The 18,948-nt window shown below is 50.9% G+C and overlaps 6 protein-coding genes across 6 annotated transcripts; 3 read left to right on the plus strand and 3 right to left on the minus strand.

The window, feature by feature from the left end:
- Positions 1 to 719: 719 nt before the first annotated feature.
- Positions 720 to 2,348, minus strand: hasA (Zn(II)2Cys6 domain-containing transcription factor hasA). Its single transcript, XM_073733583.1, has 2 exons — positions 1,801 to 2,348; positions 720 to 1,741 (listed from the first exon to the last, which is right to left on the minus strand). The coding sequence occupies exons 1-2, from the start codon at positions 2,149 to 2,151 to the stop codon at positions 881 to 883; spliced, it is 1,212 nt and encodes a 403-aa protein (XP_073587558.1). The 5' UTR covers positions 2,152 to 2,348; the 3' UTR covers positions 720 to 880.
- Positions 2,349 to 3,226: 878 nt separating this feature from the next.
- hasB (MFS-type transporter hasB) lies at positions 3,227 to 4,846 on the plus strand. The gene is made up of 3 exons (XM_073723200.1): positions 3,227 to 3,466; positions 3,570 to 3,928; positions 3,979 to 4,846. Exons 1-3 carry the CDS (start codon positions 3,303 to 3,305, stop codon positions 4,779 to 4,781), a joined length of 1,326 nt encoding a protein of 441 aa, XP_073587559.1. The 5' UTR covers positions 3,227 to 3,302; the 3' UTR covers positions 4,782 to 4,846.
- A 300-nt stretch (positions 4,847 to 5,146) lies between these two features.
- Positions 5,147 to 6,564, minus strand: hasC (O-methyltransferase hasC; the record flags this gene model as incomplete). Its single annotated transcript, XM_073731462.1, has 2 exons — positions 5,147 to 6,276; positions 6,330 to 6,564. 2 exons carry the CDS (start codon positions 6,562 to 6,564, stop codon positions 5,147 to 5,149), a joined length of 1,365 nt encoding a protein of 454 aa, XP_073587560.1.
- Positions 6,565 to 6,856: 292 nt separating this feature from the next.
- On the plus strand, positions 6,857 to 13,548 carry nrps5 (nonribosomal peptide synthetase hasD; the record flags this gene model as incomplete). Its single annotated transcript, XM_073731463.1, has 3 exons — positions 6,857 to 7,502; positions 7,555 to 10,548; positions 10,604 to 13,548. The coding sequence occupies 3 exons, from the start codon at positions 6,857 to 6,859 to the stop codon at positions 13,546 to 13,548; spliced, it is 6,585 nt and encodes a 2,194-aa protein (XP_073587561.1).
- A 770-nt stretch (positions 13,549 to 14,318) lies between these two features.
- hasE (7-dimethylallyltryptophan synthase hasE) lies at positions 14,319 to 15,714 on the plus strand (the record flags this gene model as incomplete). Its single annotated transcript, XM_073726432.1, has 2 exons — positions 14,319 to 15,550; positions 15,597 to 15,714. The coding sequence occupies 2 exons, from the start codon at positions 14,319 to 14,321 to the stop codon at positions 15,712 to 15,714; spliced, it is 1,350 nt and encodes a 449-aa protein (XP_073587562.1).
- A 110-nt stretch (positions 15,715 to 15,824) lies between these two features.
- hasF (Zn(II)2Cys6 domain-containing transcription factor hasF) lies at positions 15,825 to 18,753 on the minus strand (the record flags this gene model as incomplete). The annotated part of the gene is made up of 6 exons (XM_073726433.1): positions 15,825 to 15,866; positions 15,918 to 16,386; positions 16,448 to 17,118; positions 17,169 to 17,678; positions 17,730 to 18,206; positions 18,433 to 18,753. 6 exons carry the CDS (start codon positions 18,751 to 18,753, stop codon positions 15,825 to 15,827), a joined length of 2,490 nt encoding a protein of 829 aa, XP_073587563.1.
- Between the last annotated feature and the right edge of the window lie 195 nt (positions 18,754 to 18,948).

The raw sequence follows: 18,948 nt of genomic DNA on the forward strand, positions 1-18,948 counted from the left end.
GGTATTGGAAGGCTCGCAATAGGACTCCGTTTTCAACCTGCGAAACGAATATTCATGGACATGCACATATGATATGAGCGTATTGCAATACTGTAACAAGCTCAATCGAATCGTCATTATGTACACCTAATGATATCAGCGCCTCCCTGCTTGCCCTGGGGCATGCGTTTACGAAGTTCCCCATTGTAGAGTCAGTAGGAAGCTGCTCTTTGTACACACCGACTCCTAGTTTTGCTTCCCTAGGCACTGTGCCTCCCACACACCAAACTCTCTATGATGCGTCCCATACGTGAGATAATAGGCTTGAGAATCGCGATCAATTCGCAACGTCGAGTCCCGTCCATCCCCGCCCTTAACAAGCCACAACCATCACTGAGTGGAAACCAGAAACGATCAGCAAAGACTTTTACTAGCTTAGGACTAGGCAATACCAAGCCAGTCGGCATTCGGAAGCACAAATGGCCTTAATTTCCGGTGTCGCACAGCTGCAGTCATGTCAGATGCTCCGCTTTAAGGTTGATGCTATATGCGTCGTACAGGATGGGGGATGAGGCTTCAATTTGCTCGGTATCCCACTCCTTACCCAGTCAGTGCGCGGGGCACGTTGCCGCGGAATCCGTGCTCCGTATACTGCGGTTGACATCTATGCGTCATAGTTCTATACCACGGAGATATGGATTAATGCGCTTTAGCTCAGTGGTATAAAGCCCCACCTAGCTGTGAAACTATGGTAGTGTAACGATGAACTCGGATCTATATGAGCGGGTCAATAGATGGGGGCCGTGCGGTGCGTATAGGGTACCGGGACAACGCAGCTTCGATGGAGCAGGATTATATCGCGGAATTCAAATGCTATATACAAGGAAGGATAGATATCTTACTACAAAGCCATCAAAGCTTCAAAAGCCGCCCTCTTCCGTCGGATACACTGAATCATGTAGTCTCGATCAGTGACTGAAGAGATCGATTCCGTGTGGGCCGAACCAATCGACTCCCGTGATCCCGGTTCGACCAGAAGATCGCCTGCTGCAGACTTACTAACCAGACCCTGCAATTCGTCGAGGGTATGCTTCCCTTTGGAAAGCGTCATCTTGATGAGCACGTTCCTGATGGCTTGGCCCTCTTCATTGGTTACCTCGTAGTCACCAAGAGACCAAGGCGCCAAGCTGGCATCGCGCTCCTCGTCCTCCGGGTTCAATGTCAAGCCTTGCTTGTTGCTTCTGTTGTTTGTGGCCAGTTGTTCGAATAATTTTAATATCAGCTCTATTGCTGAAAGCGTGAGGAGGAGCGATGAGAAGTGCTTATCGCACACCTCGCAAGATACGAAATTTCTGCACGCATCTAGTGTGGAGGTGATTGATTTCATCGCGAGGTCGAACCGGTCAGGCATGTCCGGACACGTGAGATGGTGAAGGGTTGATATGTTTGCTGCTTGGCTCTGAACACAGGTGCAGTGGTCTTCCAGGCGGGTATGAGGAGGCAGGCTGGGCTGCTTATTCGTTGTCGTCGTCACGGAGTTGTTCGGTTTGAGTGGATACGTGGACGTGTCTTCGGTAAACGAGATGGGTGTTGTGAAGGCTGCAAGGTTTTCTGATGGGCATTCCGTTTCCCCCGGTGTCTGGAGAATCGAAGTGAGGTCCATAGTCCAAGAGTCAAAATCCTGTATCGATAGAAGGGACTCGTTAGTAGGCGCAAGTTTTCTGCTTTGGTTGCCCGGTGTCGCCTTTAAAAAAGGCGCGGCCTGGTAAATCAGATGCCCCTATTGCACAGCGACCAATCGCAAGGAGTAGAGGCACTCACCGGATCTGAAGGCCTTGCAGCAAATAGCGGCAAATCCTGGATATCCATGTCCAAGTTCCCAGGCTGTCCGGTTTCCTCTCGCAATTGGCTTTCAAGCCATTGCATACGCAGATGATGCTCCCTTTCTAAAGTCTTCCGGTTTTTGCTCCCCTTAGGCTTCCCTGCCCGATTCTGGTAGCCATATCGGCAACAAAGGTCCTTTGACGTACAACGGAAACATGGAGAACCCCCGGAGCATTTGACTTTGCATTCGTGGCATGAATCGCAGGCGGAGCGAAGCCTTTTTTGGTCCTGATTGCCCCGCTTTGATAGTGACGTAGAGTTTGTCAAGCATGGAAGTGTAGAAGTCATAATACCGAGAGGAAATTGCGACAAAGATCAAGGCTACTTGAAGGTGATCATGGCGTTTTGGTCAGAAAAAGATTCAGGACGGGGTTTATATAGCAGGAGTTAGAGTAACGGGGCCAAAGGATAACATCAAAGACCTTCATGTCAGCTCACGGTGCCTCTGCTGGCCAGTAGCCGGATTCCCAGACCGAACGAGAAGGCTGGAGATAGCGCAATGGCAAACTCATATTGGTGCTGACGGCTCGATGAGGTCCAACCGCAGTGACCTGATGCAGGGATCCTGGTACAAAAACTTGGTGGGGTAGTGCTCATCCCGGGGATCTGTTAGTCGATAGAAGCAGCAGGAAATGTAAAACGAGAGTGAGATCTCGGGTGTCAGATGGGGCACGAGGCTCACTGGCTGAGGTAGGCATAATATGTGTGTATTATAGTAAGACAGTACCTTTTTTCTTTTTGCTGGTGCTGGCGGGTGACATAATCCGCAAGATGTGATGTAACCCAGCTCGACCAAATATTCCACCAAATCTAGAGCATGCGCTCTGTAGTTTGCAGCAATCGGTCTAACAGCAATGCTGAGCAGTCACGGCAAAAACTAAAGGAAGGAAAAGGCGTTGGTGGACTCTATGAGCCAAGGGAAGCGGAAGGCGTGAATATTGGACTAGGGACGATTCTTAGCGGAAAACAAGCACTCCCAAGAAATAAACAGGCGAGTTATTCTAACGAGCGCTGGCTCTGTGGCTTTCCAGCCAAGCGAGCCCATGGATGAAAGGACATCAATGGAATCGGCCCTCCACCTCGTATTAAGTGAATAGGAGGCGTACTTCCTGCAGCCAGAAGTCTTGTTTTGTCGCAACGGTGGAAAGGCATGGAAGGGTAGATGAGGAGAGCGGGAGTCATGGAGCCTTGGCGCCCAAGCCACGCTTACGGGACGACCTCGGCCGAGCTGGGCGTCCGACACACCTCGGCCGAGCTAAGGCAGGAATGCCGCCGCTGCCGCAGCCTCTGCTATTTCCTTCATCCCGCACGCACCGAATTTCTGTATACACCCCGAGGCCGAGATAGTTGTTCTATAAGAACAGTCGCATCATGGGTCCGTATCCCTCTTACCAAGTTACATTTTTCATCTCGGAACCATCGCAGCATAAAGCCTCACCATGTTGGAAACCACTGAGCACCACGGTCAGACGGTGGAAAAAGAGGAGCAAGCTTTGGCCCCCAACGCCCTCGAGCGTATCCCTCCCGATGGCGGAGTCAAGGCTTGGGCTTGCGTTGCCGGCTCGTTTTTGCTTCAGTTCTGCTCATTCGGTTATGTTAATGCGTACGTCGCTGTTTCGGCCCCCTTGCTTTCCCTCTTCTAAACAGCAACTGTAGAACTATATTCTATTAATGGAGAATACCTCATTAACTAATGGTTGAGTTAGATGCGGAATGTTTCAGTTGTACTACTCGGACACAATGCTCTCCGATCAATCCTCATCTGCCTTGGCGTGGATTACGACCTTGCAAATCTTCCTCCTGTTCATGCTTGGTCCAGCCGTGGGCAAATTAATCGATGTCTACGGATGCCGCAGAACACTCCCGCCATTCAGCATCATGGCTGTATTTTCAGTTTGCATGCTGAGCTTGTGTACCAAATACTGGCAGGTCATGCTGGCGCAGGGAGTCGCCTTCGGTATCGCTGCAGCTGGGCTATCACTCCCAGCCATGGCCACCGCAACGCAGTGGTTCTCAACGAAGAAAGGTTTAGCGGTCGGTATTGTGTCCGCAGGTAGCAGCCTGGGTACGAATCCAAATCCCGCTAACAAAGCAAATCGTTGACATATGACGCAGGCGGAGTCATTTACCCATGTATGATCCCTAGACTGATCGACGAGGTCGGCTTCGGATCCGCTGTTCGCTGGACTGCACTCATGCAGGGGATCCTTCTGTTCATTGCGAACCTTCTCTGCTCATCGCCCTTTCCTCCGCTGGGCAAAGGAAACTCCGCTGAAAACAACAAAGACGCCGCTCCACGCAGCAGCAGTGGTCTCCGCGGGTTCAAGAGTTGGCCCTGGGGATTTTTTGTCTTGGGCTGCTTCTTCACCATGTGGGGTCTTTTTGCACCCTTGAACTATCTCCCGGAGATGACCTCGCTGCACGGATACGAAAGCTTTGCCGTCTACACTTTGTCTGTCGCCAATGCCGGGTCGTTGGTGGGCCGGATTGTGCCTGGTTGGATTAGTGACAGAATTGGGCAATTTAACACCATGTCCATTGTCACTTTGCTCTCCGGTGTCTTAGTGTTGGCTTTCTGGCTGCCGCTTGAGTTCCACACGTCTCTGGCAGGAATCATCATCTTCGCACTGCTGTATGGTTTCGTCAGTGGTGGTTTCGTAAGCCTCGGCCCCCCTTGTGTGGTTTCCCTCGCGGAAGATCGGGTTGATGAGATTGGGGTCAAGCTCGGCGGTTTTTGCTTGGCGATCGCGCTGGGGGCATTGACGGGCCTTCCGATCGAAGGGGCAATCAAGGACCGCGAAGGCGACAAATTCACTGGATTGATGTGCTTCGCGGGGGTAACTATGATCATTGGGGGGTTGTGCACAGCAGCTGCTAGAGTACTCAAGGGCGGACCGCAACTGTTTAAGAAAGTCTGAGTGTAGCATGTCACTACTCCTGCGCTTGGAATAAGCTAATCCATGTTCTGACACTCAGAGTGTCGTATATTCAATCCACGATTAAGAAAACCATCGATGGTATGGTCCTACTTAAGGTCTAAGCCAGATTGTATCCTTTTGTAGATTTGGCCGAGTTCGAAGCTTCTGGGGAAGAAGGTCCTCGGTCCAGAAGGAAACCCTTGCAGTTTCATTCAAAAGGTAGATTGCGTACAAGAACGCTACACGAAAGCAAAACCCTGCAGGAAAAGCACCAAATTCAAGAAAGAGAACAACTGACCATGTAGGCCATGAAAAAAAGGTTCAAAGACAAAGATCTGTGGGTGGCGCTACCGTAAGTAGTCCATTCAAGGAGCGTGCTGGGCCGCTGCCTCCGGCACTTCGACACCTTTGTTCTTGCCTTTAGTCACCTCCGACTCCCATTCCCATCCCCCAACGCCATTACCATGCGGGACAAAAACGTGCGCATCTGCTGGCCGAAGCTCAACTACCTGTGTCAGGCATCCACGAGGGGTGACCACTCGACTTAGTTGAAATCCACTCGCCTCAGCCAGTGTTCGGTACTCTTCAAGCGTGCGCTCCTTATTCCTGCACCTCGCCAGCATTCGAATATCCGCGTACCGAGCCCCGCGCCCCAGTCGTCCTTCAAACAAAACAGACTCAACAACTAGAACGCGACTGACGTGCGGTGTGACGGCCATCGTCTCTCGAATCCGCCGGAGCAGCTTGGTACACTCTTCATCGCCCCAATTATGCAGAATCCATCGGAGAACATACACGGACGATTTAGGCAGAGGGTCCACGAAGAAGTCACCACCTGTAATAGACACAACTCGACTCGCTAGGGAATCATCCTGGTTATCGGCAGCGAATCGCTGCTTCAGCATTTCTGCCGTTGACGGGAGCTCGAATGCAGCAGCCGTTGCGTTGAGGAACTTCTCCAAGTAAGACTGGATAAAGTCACCCCCTCCGGCACCAATGTCTACCACCATCTCGGATACTACTTCGTCCCATGGGTAATCGGCAAGTAGGCCGGGCGCCTCAACAACACTGCCCGTTCCCGTGACTTTATGGAAGACCGCAGCTTTGCCAGTCTCAGCCAGATATTGGTAGATGGGCTTGTCGGTGTTATAAAAGAGCTCGGTCGCGGTTTTAGGCTGGTCGCTGCTTAACTGGTCCGGGAGGTGCGATATGAGATCGTAGTACTCGCGCGGGAAAAAATCCACCCAGTTGACCCAGGTCGCCCAGTGGTCTCTGCGCAGGAGGTTTGACAGCCGGTTGTTGGAAAGCTTACCGGTTACATGATCTTGCGAGAAATATCCCATCTCACGAAGATACCGGATTATCTGAGAGAGTCCTTGTTCATGGAGTCCTGCAGACTTGGCGAGCTCTGAGATGCTGCACGGCTGGAGTGTCTGGACGTGGTCGGCAATTCCATATTGAGACGCACAGAGCAGGACTTTGCTATTGGTAAACGCTGTATAGACGACTTAGTTCCCTATCGCCGTTTTGATTTGGGGGGCAGAATACCAAATATGCCGTCCACCAATGTCATATGTGGGGGTGTCAGAGTGATGAGGAGCTTGTCCAGCTCCTGTACAGTGGCTAGCAGCTTCTGGTAAACCTGATTCTTATCAGGGCTTGATGAACCTCGAGATGTTGGAGAAATCTTGAGACAGAAATCAAGCTCCTGGGACAATGGGCCTTCAAACTGCGATAATGCGTGCTTGATGTTCCAGATCAGATGTTTGAGTTCGTTCTCCATGTTCGTCTGCTGGCAATTAATGTTCGATTCTCTATTGACACCATTGTGAGCAGAAACCGGTCAATATTGTACTCAGTCCCATGTTAGCTTACGGCGGGCGGTGCTCGGCGAATATAATCAACATATAATATCCGGAGTCATTCGCGGCGGCCGTCGGCTTGTTAGGAACCGGACCTGGCAATAAACAGCTTTGGACTCATCTAAATGGGGATTTTGCATCAGAAAATGTGCAGCTTGACTATCTCAAACCCGATACCGGTGCAAAGAGCAACACTCCCAGCTGTCATTGAAGATGGTTGGCCACGCACCTACCCTTCTAAACCACTTCTACGCTGAACTTGAAAAACACCCTTTATCTGTCGCAGTTGAAGATGGAACGCAGTCTTCAAACCGGGCGACCTGGGAGAAAATTACATATGCACAGCTGGATGCTCTCTCCGGCTTATGGAGTAACCAACTTCGTCTCGCAGGTGTTGGTGCAGGCTGGAAAGTCCCCCTTTTATCCAACAGATCGATCGAGATGGTAGCAGCTATCTTTGCGATTATGAAACTGCGCGCTGCTTATGTTCCTATTGACGTCGACTCCTGGGGAAAGGATCGCATAGACGCCGTTCTAAAAATCGTCAAACCCCGGATCGTCGTATCGACATCTAGGTACCGACCTGATGAGTATATGTGTCCCATCGTTCAATTGGAGCGAACAAATCCCAACGAAGTAGCAATTGGCAGCGCAGCGCTGTGCGATGATCATTCTGTCAATCGTGGAGACGATCTGGCATATATTATCTTTACATCTGGTACCACAGGGAGACCGAAGGGAGTAATGATTGGTCAAAGATCAATCTCTCGCTTCGTGAAAGAGGGGGGTGAACTGCCGTTCAATTTTAATACGACGCATGGCACCAGAGTGCTGCTCATTTGTTCGATTGGATTTGACGGTTGGTATATCTGGCTCCTCTTTGGCAAGTGACGTTCTGATACACAAAACAGTCTGCGCCGGAGTCCTCTTTGGTACGCTCTGCAATGGGGGAACCCTCGTTCTAGCTGATCCACCTACCTTTGAAGCCGTAGCCAAAACATGTCACGTCCTACCGTTGACCCCTAGCATTCTGATGACATTGGACCCTGCTGCTGGCTTTGATACAGTAGAGAAAATCTTCGTCGGTGGTGAAAGCCCAAGTCCATCTCTAATTGAAGCATGGGCCACGCCTCGCCGCAGAATGTTCAACTCTTACGGACCTACCGAGACAACTTGCGCAGCGCTTATGAGTGAGCTCCATCCTGGAAGCCCAGTCACCATCGGCTTTCCAATCTCATACAGTAATATTCTATTGCTTGACGATGATGGTAAACAGGCAGCAAATGAAGGAGAAATCTGCATATCTGGAGCAGGCCTGGCGTTGGGATACTTCGAAGACCCAAACCGCACGAACAGTGCCTTTATCGAAATGGACGGGGCAAGAATTTATAGGACCGGTGACTACGGCAAGCGGACTGCAAATGGGTTACATTTCTGTGGGCGGAGGGACAGTTTCGTGAAAAATAGGGGCTTCTTGATCAATCTTGAAGCGGATGTTGAGCCGGCTTTACAGTCCTTCCCCAAAGTTGACAGTGCAGTGGCGTTCATGTCTCAAGGGCAATTGGTCGCATTTGTGAAGCCCATATGCGCCGAAGAGGGGCTTCGTGAATGCCTTGTGGACAAGGTATCCTCGTTCTTGGTCCCTGATGCAATATATTCCCTGGATGAGTTCCCCGTTACTAGCAATGGGAAAGTTGATCGGCAGGGCCTTGAACGCATGCATGGGCTTAACATCAAAGCCTCAAGAACTCCCAGCGTGGAAAAAGGTCTTACTGCAGTGGAAGCCGTACGTCGGGCGTTCTCTTGCGTCCTCCGTCTGCCAGAACCGCAGATTTCCGAGGCATCGTCGTTCCGCCATCTCGGCGGCCATTCACTCGCCGCAGTTATGCTCATTTCTGCGCTCAGGAGAATGGAATTCAGTGTCGGCGTAGCTGATGTGCTTCTGTGGGATACGGTCGGCGGTATAGCCTCGGCGGCGAAGGGGTTGAGTGGTGATTGTGTCCAACAAATGGAAGACGACTCAATAGAACGGCTCAAACGAGATATATCAACCGTCCTTCCACCCGACAACGCCACTATCGCTCCCATGACCGATATGCAATCGAGAATGCTCACTACGAATCCCGGTCTGTCATTCATCAAGACATCGTTTACTTTCGATCACTCTGGAATACCTAATCTTACGTCCAGTCTGGAAGCAGCTTGGATACGACTTCATCAGAGACATGGGATCTTGCGGACCTCGTTTGTGATGACGGTTTCAGGTGGCGCCCAAATTATATCCGACCACCCGCAACGCTCATGGCAGGACAGAGTAGTCACCGAACATGAGTGGGAATCGATTTGTGAACAGGAAGAGCGCCTGGACATGGCTGAGTTTACCAACTTTGATGCACAGCACCGAGCTTCCTTATCAAGGGTAGTCCTGGTTGTTCTCCCCTATCAACGTACCCGGTTTGTTTGGACGGTTCATCATGGTTTAGTTGATGGGTGGTCAATGGCGATATTAATGAGAGATTTTGCCACTAGTTTTGATGAAAAGCCTGCCCCAAAAGCACCGCAGTTTACTCAAGCTGCCATCGCGATAGAAACAGCTGCAAGACAGTCTTCAGACCGAGCCACTTTATTCTGGAGAGAATACTTGGATGGGTATACTCCTCCTCAGCGGCTTCGAGTCTCACCACCTCGCGACCCTGGTGATTATGAACAAGCAGAGTTGTCTGGGCGCCTCGCTGTTAGTGTCTCTGTACTTGAGTTGGCTACAAAAGCTGAATTTGCCGTGACTCCAGCCACCATGCTTTACGCTGCGTGGGGGCTTTTAATCTCGATTTATTCGGGAACCGATCGTGCCATACTCGGTGCCGTCCTATCTGGAAGGAATCTACCCATATCCGGCATTGAGGACATGGTCGGTCCGCTGATTAACACCCTGCCATTAACAGTGAATACCGAGGAAACCGCGCAATCAACGCGCAATTTTGTACAGGGAGTCTTTAGGAGTCTTTGCATGATTTTACAGTTTCAATGGTCTCCCATTTCACTTATCGGAGAAAGCTGTGGAGACAACCCAGCAGGCCTGTTTGAGACCGTGTTTGCCTTGCAGTACGACTTTCCACAACCACCATGGAGCTCCAACCAAATACCCGAGCCTCGTGATATCTCCTATAACGAGGCTACTCAAGTCCCTCTTACCGTTCTATTAGACAGTATTGACGGCAATTTCGAGGCGCGATTCCTGTATCGAAGGTCCCACCTTAGCCATGCCGTTGTCCAACGGATGATTCTCCACTTCGATAACCTCCTTACAGCTTTGGTTACTGTGAATCCAGATACACCGTTAGGGACTGTCATGGGGAAGATGCTGAATGAGCAAGAATATTTGACGTTGACACCAAGTCCAGCGCTGCACTTAAGTGATCTTTCAGGAAGCCTCGTGGAGGCTATCGAAACCTCAGTCCTGGCGCATGGTAATCTCTGTGCAGTCGAAGGGTCAACAGAGAGCATTACGTATGCTGTGCTCGGCAAAATAACCGAACGTATTTGTCAGGTCCTCTTGCAGCACATCCAGAAGGGTTCCGTTATATGTGTGATTAGCGATGGCTCTGTGTTGTGGCTCCTGGCTATGCTTGCCATCATCAGAACCGGTGCCATCTATTGCCCGGTCGATCAGAAGCTGCCACGAGATAGAATAGTATATATGATTCAAAGCAGCGCAGCAGCCTTGGTCATTCACACTAGTTCGACTCAGGATCCGGTGTGCAGTGGAGTTCCGTGTCTATACATGAAGCCACTCATGTCCAAGATATCTTCATGTCTACCTTGTGATACATCAAGGCGCGCTCGGCCAAGTGGTGATGACGTCGCATGCTTGATCTATACTTCAGGAAGTACAGGTTTACCCAAGGGTACGTATAGTTGTGCAGATACACAGCGGAAAAGTGGCTAACTTGGGACTTTTAGCGGTCCAGCTGCAGCACAAAGGTATCATGAATGTTATTTCCCAGCCTGAAGGCCGATTGCACACCCGTCCGGGCCAGCGAAACGCGCAAATGCTCTCCCTTGGGTTTGATTGCTGTATCAAGGAAATATTTTCGACCCTTTGCTTCGGCGGCACCCTCGTCCTCAAGGAGCCTGAGAACCCAGTCTCTCATCTTACCAGAGTCGATGCTACAATGGCAACTCCGTCCCTACTTTCAGCTCTAGATCCTGACGACTACTCCAATCTAAAGATCATTACGGTCGTGGGGGAAGCCGTCCCGCAGGCTCTGAACGACAAATGGGCGACCGGAAGAACCCTAACGAACGCGTACGGTCCGGCAGAATGCAGCCTGATATCAACCACTGCAACACTTCTGTCAGGAACGAGCGTATCGATTGGTCGGCCATTGCTAGGCTTATCCTGCTATCTTCTCAATCACCATGGACATCCCGTACCAGTAGGCGTTAGTGGGGAAATCTATATTTCTGGAGTGCAGGTCACGCCGGGCTACCTGAACAATGAAGAGGAGACATTTAGGCGGTTTTTACCTGACCCATTCAACTCTGGCCAACTCATGTTTCGGACAGGCGATATTGGTAGAATGCTCGAAGACGGAAACATTGAGTATGTTGGACGCGAGGACAATCAGATCAAGCTTCGTGGGTTCCGCATTGACCTGGGAGAGGTGCAAAGCACGATCTCAAGAATCACCACTATTGCTACGAGCGTTGCAATAATCGCATTCAACGATAACCTAGTCGCCTTCGTGATGCCAGAGACAGTAGATGTCAACGGTCTGGCAAAGAGCCTCGAATCGCAACTTCCTCCGTACGCTGTTCCAAATCGAATTATCGCACTTCGGACACTTCCGACTTCAACTAATAACAAGGTGGACTTGACTGCGCTGCATAAATATCTGGAAGACCACAGCAAGACTGGTGTGGCCGCTGAGGCTTTGGAAACAGATACGCAACGGATTCTTGCAGCCATCTGGGCAGACGTGCTTGGACTTCAGAGCTTCATCGGCCCGAGCGACCGGTTTTTTAAGCTCGGAGGTCACTCTCTTCTGCAGATCAGAGTCGCTCAAGCGATATCTAAGAGATGGGACATCTGGCCGTTACCACTAAAGGAGGTCATTCGCCATCAAAATCTTCGAGAACTGTGTATTGCCATTGACAAGCTTGTTCTTGAGAAGGCAAGTCCGGAAACTACGACGGCCATGACCTTCCTTGAGATGTCTAAGCTGGCACATGACGATCAACTTCCCGTCTCATATCTAGAGAGTGAAATGCTCCTCAATCATCTGCTATCTGCCGGGTCTCCAGCGGGGAACATGCACTTCGTTTGCAAGATTCGGGGTGACTTTGACATTGGAATACTCAGCACTGCAGTCCAGGAGGCTATCTCGGCTATCAAGGTTTTCCAATCCAGATACTCAGTCTCTGAGGGAATTATCGTTCGTCAGCAGGTTTCAAGTCCTTTCAAAGGGCCTTCGGTGGTTCATGTCTCGAACGAGAATCTCCATCGGTTTGTTCGGAGTCTGATCAACAAATCCTTCGACATGACTTCGGAACCGCCTGTCAACATTTCCATCCTGACGGGTACCCCAAAGCAAGCAATCCTGGTCTTTGTAGTTTCTCACATTGTCGGCGATGCAGCCACAACGGCCATATGCCTCAACTGGATAAGCGAGGCATACAATAAGCTCCTAAAATCCAAGACACTCGTGGAAACCAACCCTTTCACCAACGGACTTTTGAGACCCGACCACTTGTCATACACCGCATGGGCACGTTGGATTGCAACCTATCAACCCCCTACTCGTTCCCTTGCATTCTGGAAATCGTATCTTTTCAACATGCCGCCCTCACTCACATTCGGCAACCTTTCCCCAACAGCAACGTACATAGGTCATACTCGCTCTTTGACTCTGGCTACTCGGATGCAGCAGCGTTTATGTAATCTGGCAACCAAAGCGTCAGCAACAATGCACCAGCTCATGCTCGCCGCGGTATTCCTCAGTCTGCAAGCCGTGGAAGCCGACGAGCGGAACGACATTCTCTTCGCGGCGCCCTTCACGCACCGGACTGAACCCGGTACCGAGGTAATTCCAGGCCTCTTCTTGGACCGACTGGTGCTCCGGATCCAGAGGTCTCAGAAGCAAAATTCTCTATCTGATTTCCTCTCCGCGATTCGCAAATCTAGCCAGCAAGCTCTCGCGCATGTTATGCCCTTCCATGCAGTCTGCTCTGCGGTTGGCCACAAGCCAAGCCTCGTGAACCCCCTCTTCCAGGTCATGGTAACCTACCACACTGCGGCTGACGACAAACCACTCCTGGAACTTGGGCCTGGCGTAGAAGTACAACCAGTCCGATGGCGGAATACAGGCGGGGCCAAATTTCCCTTGACGATGGAATTTACTGAGACAGCCGCCAATCGACCTGAGGGTGGCACGCATATTGAAGTAGACATGGAATACGATACTGGATATCTCGGCGACGATGTTGCGCTGAGGCTGGAATTCGCGCTCTCGTTGGCCTTACAGCTCATGGTGCTTGAAACGGATACTACGGATATAATTCGATTCGTTAGGATGGCGTTTGGCCCTCCAGCTGCGAGGGGAAATCCTGAGGATTGTCAACAGGGCTGTCCCAATGTCAATTCTATATGTTTCAGCAGCGGCTTAGCTGAATTGGATACGAATATTAACAGACTCTTCTCTGAAGCAGTCTGCCAATGTTTGAACATAGAGAACGAAGTGGAAAAGCTGGACCTCGACAGATCATTCTGGGACTTTGGGGCCCAGAGTACTGATGCCTTGAGACTGCAGCACCTATGTGAGAGACGCGGGTTGGAGGTGAAGTTACGGGATATCTTCGTCTGCCAGAGTCTTTTCGAGTTGGCAAGTTGTGTTGTGCTTATCTGATTACCTCCACCATCAACTATGAATAGTAATGGATAGTTTGAATGTGACAGCTTGAACCTACTAAGATTCTATGTACACTTTCAATGGCAGTGTAATCGCTGTCACTTAGGGATAAATGCTGTAATCGCTCGCTTCCTGTCTTCTACCACCAGAATGGCGAAGCTTCTACCATGTAGATAGCTAGGTATCTCATATTATATGGCTTACGAGGAGCATGATAGAGCCAAATGCCACGGTAGGTAAGCGGAAGTCCCCATTGACGATTGCCGTCAGATCAGCCTTGCCCGGACAATAAGCGCCCCCGTAGCACAGCTGGAGAGAAACCTAGAGTCGGACGCCGAAAAATATAGGCGCCGAAGCCACCACTGAAAGGGCCGTGGGGCCGGAGAGCGGAGGGTCTCATGGCGTAGATCACACGCCGAACTCTGGGTCCGGAGGCTGAGAGCCATGAACGTCACGGTCGTGGGGAGGAAAAGGGTGTTGCAGGCACGACAGGAGTAATGGAAAGGACGAAAACGTGCGGCGTTGCGGGGAATTTCTGGGCGGTGCAGCGTTTCAGCCCGGAGTTTATATAGACCTCGTGCGAGCCCCAACCGGAGCGGAGAGGAACAAAGTAGGCAGCAACGTTGCCATTGTACCTCAATCTCCGATAGTTACACACAGAACTCGCTTCCAGGATGACGCTCAGTACCGAATCGGTCGTTGCAGTTTCTGCAGCATCAAGCTCAGGTCTCAACAGTAATGGAATCGCTGTTGCATATCCCGGCAAAATGCAAGGGGAGGAGAAGTTGGCGAACGGAGATGTCGAGACACAGGCTGAAGATAGTCTCTCCCTTGCATCTTTCAGTCCTTACGACGTCCTCACTGCGGCGCTCCCGCTGCCGGCCCCAGCCACAGCCACAGGCTTCTGGTGGCAAGAGACTGGTCCGTTGATGGGCAAGCTCCTCGCCAAAGCAAATTATCCTCTTTATGCCCAGTACAAGTACCTCCTGTTATACCATACACATATCCTCCCGTTATTGGGGCCCCAACCACGCTTTGATGATCCGACCCAAGCACGGTCACCGAACAATGCAACGTGGAGGTGCTTTTTGACGGATGACTTCACCCCGGTGGAACCGAGCTGGAATGTGAACGGAGATTCAGCGCAGAGCACAATCCGACTCGGGGTTGAGCCCGTGGGCCCTGACGCCGGGAGCACTACCGACCCGTTCAACCAATCGGCCGTGACCAAGTTTATGCACTCAATTAACGCAATGGAAGTCGGCGCTGATTTGACGCTGTTTGAGCACTTTCGGCGTGATTTCTTCGTGGGTGCGGACTCCTATGCTGCGCTGAAGGCAAAGCTCCCAAGTGGCGAACATATGACGCAGAGTTTCTTGGCGTTTGATCTGGATGCAGCTCGCGTCACCACAAAGGCTTACTTCTTTCCAATTCTCGCGGCATTAAATGCCGGGCAGAGCACAACCAAGATTGTATCTGACTCCATATTGCGCTTGGCGTTGAAGAGCCCAGTATGGGGTGTGCAGGCGATTGCCGCCTTGTCGGTGATGGAGGCGTGGATTGCCAGCTACGGCGGTGCGGCCAAAGCTGAGATAGTAAGCGCGGACTGCATGGGCGAGGCGAAGGCAAGAATAAAAATCTATGTACGAATCTCACATACATCATTGGGGAAAGTGAAAGAGGCATACTGTCTTGGTGGGCGCTTGACGGACGAGAATACTAGCGAAGGCCTAAAGCTGCTTGACGACCTGTGGAGAACGATATTTGGTGTGGCCGACGAGAACGTGGAGTTGCCGAGAAATTCTCACCGCACGGCAGGAACAATCTTCAATTTCGAGCTGCGACCAGGGCAATGGTTCCCTGAACCCAAGGTGTACTTGCCTGTCCGCCACTACTGTGATAATGACGTCCAGATCGCGAGTCGGCTGCAAAGCTTCTTTGGAAAACTTAGATGGCGCAATATGGAGAGGAACTATTGCAATGTTGTGAAAGATTTGTTGTAAGTCTCTAAGTTTCTTCATCACGGCCAATGCTTACCTCACTAGCCCTCACCATCCCCTATCCTCCTCAACGGGCACACATACCTATCTTTCATTCTCCTATAAGAAGCAAAAAGGGGTTTATATGACCATGTATTATAGTCCACGGGTGTACAGCACATAGAAAATTGAGACACGATGAACGTATGCCATCGCGCAAGGAAGGTTATTTCATCGTGGGCTTTTACCGTGCCGTGGTCTGAGTGTTGTTCTTCGTGCCATATATTGTAATTCTCATAGAGAGCCAGGGTCAGTAGGGTCAAAGTTCCAGAATTCCTGCCGAGATTATCAGCAAAAAGCGCTCAGCAAGTTCACAGGTTTGCCCACCCAGCCAAACGCCATTGTAGGGTCTGTTATCTCGGACAAGTCAAGGAACGGGTTTCCGGTTGTGGGTAATAATGAATCCTGTGCAATAGGTTGAGGCAGGACGGCAGTTGAGTAGCCTACGTCGGGAACCACACCACTTGGGGAGAAGACAACAGGAAATGACGATGTAGAAAAGGCGGCTGGGGAATTCTTGGCCAGACAATTCGAAATAATACGGTTTATCACATTCCACATTGGCATGACTTCACGGCCTCTGGTCTCCATTGTCTTTCTCAAGACATCTAATGCCCGAGACCGGAGTGTGTGGTGATTTGGTGTTTGGAACTCCGTTGTCTCAAGCTCCGAAACAATGTGCATAATGGCTTGGAAGCAGGCATGACTACTGATGTGCCACTGAAACCTCTGGGCATATTTGTCTTTTGGCATCATGTTCAGGCTTTCAACAAGATTCACTGATTTTCCCAGGACACTAGACATTAATATTAGCCATTGAGCCTCGAGAAAGCAAATGTTATGTGTATGATGCATACGTTTCTCGGATGTCAGGGGAAACCACCGCCTCGCGATAGTGCTTTGGTGTTCGCAGCCAGAAAAGCGACCAGCATCGCCATTCGATTACCGCGGCAAGGCCTAATGCCATGCGTTGGGGGGAAATCCCGGGGTCGCAGTATTGCAAATACTGGGTCTGAAGATGAGTAACCATTTCGTCGACCATACTCCGAACTTCCATGAACAAGGATTGGAGTTCCGCTATCGGATTGAGATTATTGTTTCCGTTTACGGCCGAAGACTTGATTCTCCGCTCCAGCCTATAGGTGCTCCGGACGATTCTTCTGAAGCAGTGAATACCGTTCAGGCGGATCAAATGACCTGTCATGTCGGTAAAGCCTGGAGTCGAGTATGCTTCAAGAGTTGGAAGCGTCCCTTCTATAAGGTCTTCATCGTTGATATTCCGTGGTAGGAGGGTGGTGTAGTCGTCATCCGCTATTGTGGGCTCCTGTCCACTGCCTTCGGCGGAGCGAAAGTCGAGATGGCATATCTGATGCCACAGCCTGCGACGAGTCTCAATCTGAATAACGTCCATACTACTCGATGGAAATAACGAGGGCTCCCGGTGAAGGCCTTGCGAAAGAGCGATTCTCACAACAAGACCAAGCAGCGTCCACGTTCTTGACATGTCATCTTCCCGTGACTGGCAAGTCTAGATCTCGTTAGGTATTATCCGAGAAAAGTCAAGCCGGGTCAACTTACCAGAAGTAGTACAAGTGCCTGGAGGACCTCGATACTCGAAGTTGTCAAAAAGCTTTCCCTTCCTAGCCCATATTCTACCCCCCTTTCAAGCTGAACGAGGAGCGCCTCCTTATCTAGACCAAATCGAATGGGAACTTCTTCGAGAGACAGGCTGTTGACTGCGGAGTAAAATACGGCTAGAGCCAGAGGTTCAAACGTATGAATAGCGTGATCAGATGTCGGGGTGTCGGTTTCGTCTCTGTCGGCACTCGCACCGTAAGTGTGGTTAAGATACTGAGAGAACCGCCGCTGCAGCGTAGGTTTATGGACAAGTCGTGTCATGGGATCGACATTGGAAAAGAAGATATCCAGCAAGGCCGAACAGACTTCACTTGATTTGGGAGACCAAGGGGCAAGGCTATCCACAGTTGTGCCGGCGAACGGAAATGGGGGAGTTGCATGATCTGGCGGTGGACTTTCTACCGGTGCACTACCAGCTTGGCCTCCTAACAGCATTCTGACATCGTGGATCTAGTAGATTCAGCATTAGATCTATATGGCTACATTTGTAGACGTCCGTACCTCATCAGCTAAAAGAGCGTAGTGCAAAGATGAAACCCAGCGAGACTGGCCTCCGTCGGCCTCCAGAAGCAAAGCGCCATCGTATCCGTCTGTCGACAAAGTTTCGTTTCTCGTACTGGCCACGGCATCTCCAGACTGGTCGATGTTGGAGCGCGTTTCGGTAGTAGGTATTATCGCTTGTGACAGGGTACTGCCGCCGGATATTGCTCGTTCCAGTAGTTGCTCTAGCCGCTCCAGGCGACTCCGGATTTCCTCTTGGCCGGACCGAAGATTGGGTCGCGACACCCGGTTCCCAGACGCTGTGCGGGATGGTGCCTGTGGAGTTGGCTGTGGGCTAGCATACGTACAAACACGACTGCCTCTTTGGCAGGGTGAGCAAACAGGTTGCTTATGATCGCATTTGACCTTCCGGCGCCGGCATGTAAAGCACGCGGTAATAATGCGTTGTCGTCCTTTCTGACCATCACCAGAAGATCCCTGTTGAGATAATGGGGTTGGGGTTGTAGAGTCCATCAGATACGAAATTGCAAGAGCAGATGACAAGGAGGAAGGCGACGATCGAGTGGAGATGGATTAGAACGCGCGCACACTACCTAATCTTCTTCTGTACTAGTGACGGAAGCTAGCCCAACGTGTCTCCGCCTCTGGCAGAAACCTGAGCCATCACGTGCCTCATTATTTACACTTTGCAATTAACGCTGACGATCCCTTGCACAACTCCCAGCGGGTCCCATTTTCTCTTGAGCTCTCTGAGCTTCTCCAGTCTCTCGCCATTGCCAAAGACACTTCTAACTGTATCATGTTCAGATGCCATGTTGACATATCCCACTTTCGGTGCCCGAGTTCCATCTGCCTGTGTTAGGAATGCCTCTTCGATGGCCCGGCTGAGCTCAGCACATGCGCCGTCCAGCGCAGGATCTTCATACCACGCCAGCGGCATCACCCAGTACTTCACCTCTTGTCGAATTTCACTTGGAACGGACGTTTCTTGTCCCTGCCTGTCGATCATGTTGACAACATCCATGCTGTAAAATTCCGTCAAGATATGGGTTTGCGCTGCGTCGGTATGTTCGCCGATGAAGTCCATAAAGACCTTGAGTGCCGCTAGGCAAGACTCTGCTGAAAGCTTTTTCATCCCGAACGCGGTCAGGTTCTTTCTTCCTATATAGCTGCAGATGCGATCACTTGAGTCATTGAGATTCGGGTACGGAACTCGGCG

Source organism: Aspergillus multicolor (genome assembly GCF_047715735.1).
Source record: "Aspergillus multicolor strain CBS 133.54 unplaced genomic scaffold BDW74scaffold_3, whole genome shotgun sequence".
NCBI lineage: Eukaryota > Fungi > Ascomycota > Eurotiomycetes > Eurotiales > Aspergillaceae > Aspergillus > Aspergillus multicolor.

Coding starts and splice junctions, on each gene's coding strand:
- hasA (XM_073733583.1), bottom strand. CDS start 2,151: ATGACTTCTACACTTCCATGCTTGACAAACTCTACGTCACTATCAAAG. Junction 1,742..1,800: donor CTGCAAGGCCTTCAGATCCG/GTGAGTGCCTCT, acceptor CTGATTTACCAG/GCCGCGCCTTTTTTAAAGGC.
- hasB (XM_073723200.1), top strand. CDS start 3,303: ATGTTGGAAACCACTGAGCACCACGGTCAGACGGTGGAAAAAGAGGAG. Junction 3,467..3,569: donor TCATTCGGTTATGTTAATGC/GTACGTCGCTGT, acceptor TGGTTGAGTTAG/ATGCGGAATGTTTCAGTTGT. Junction 3,929..3,978: donor GTCCGCAGGTAGCAGCCTGG/GTACGAATCCAA, acceptor CATATGACGCAG/GCGGAGTCATTTACCCATGT.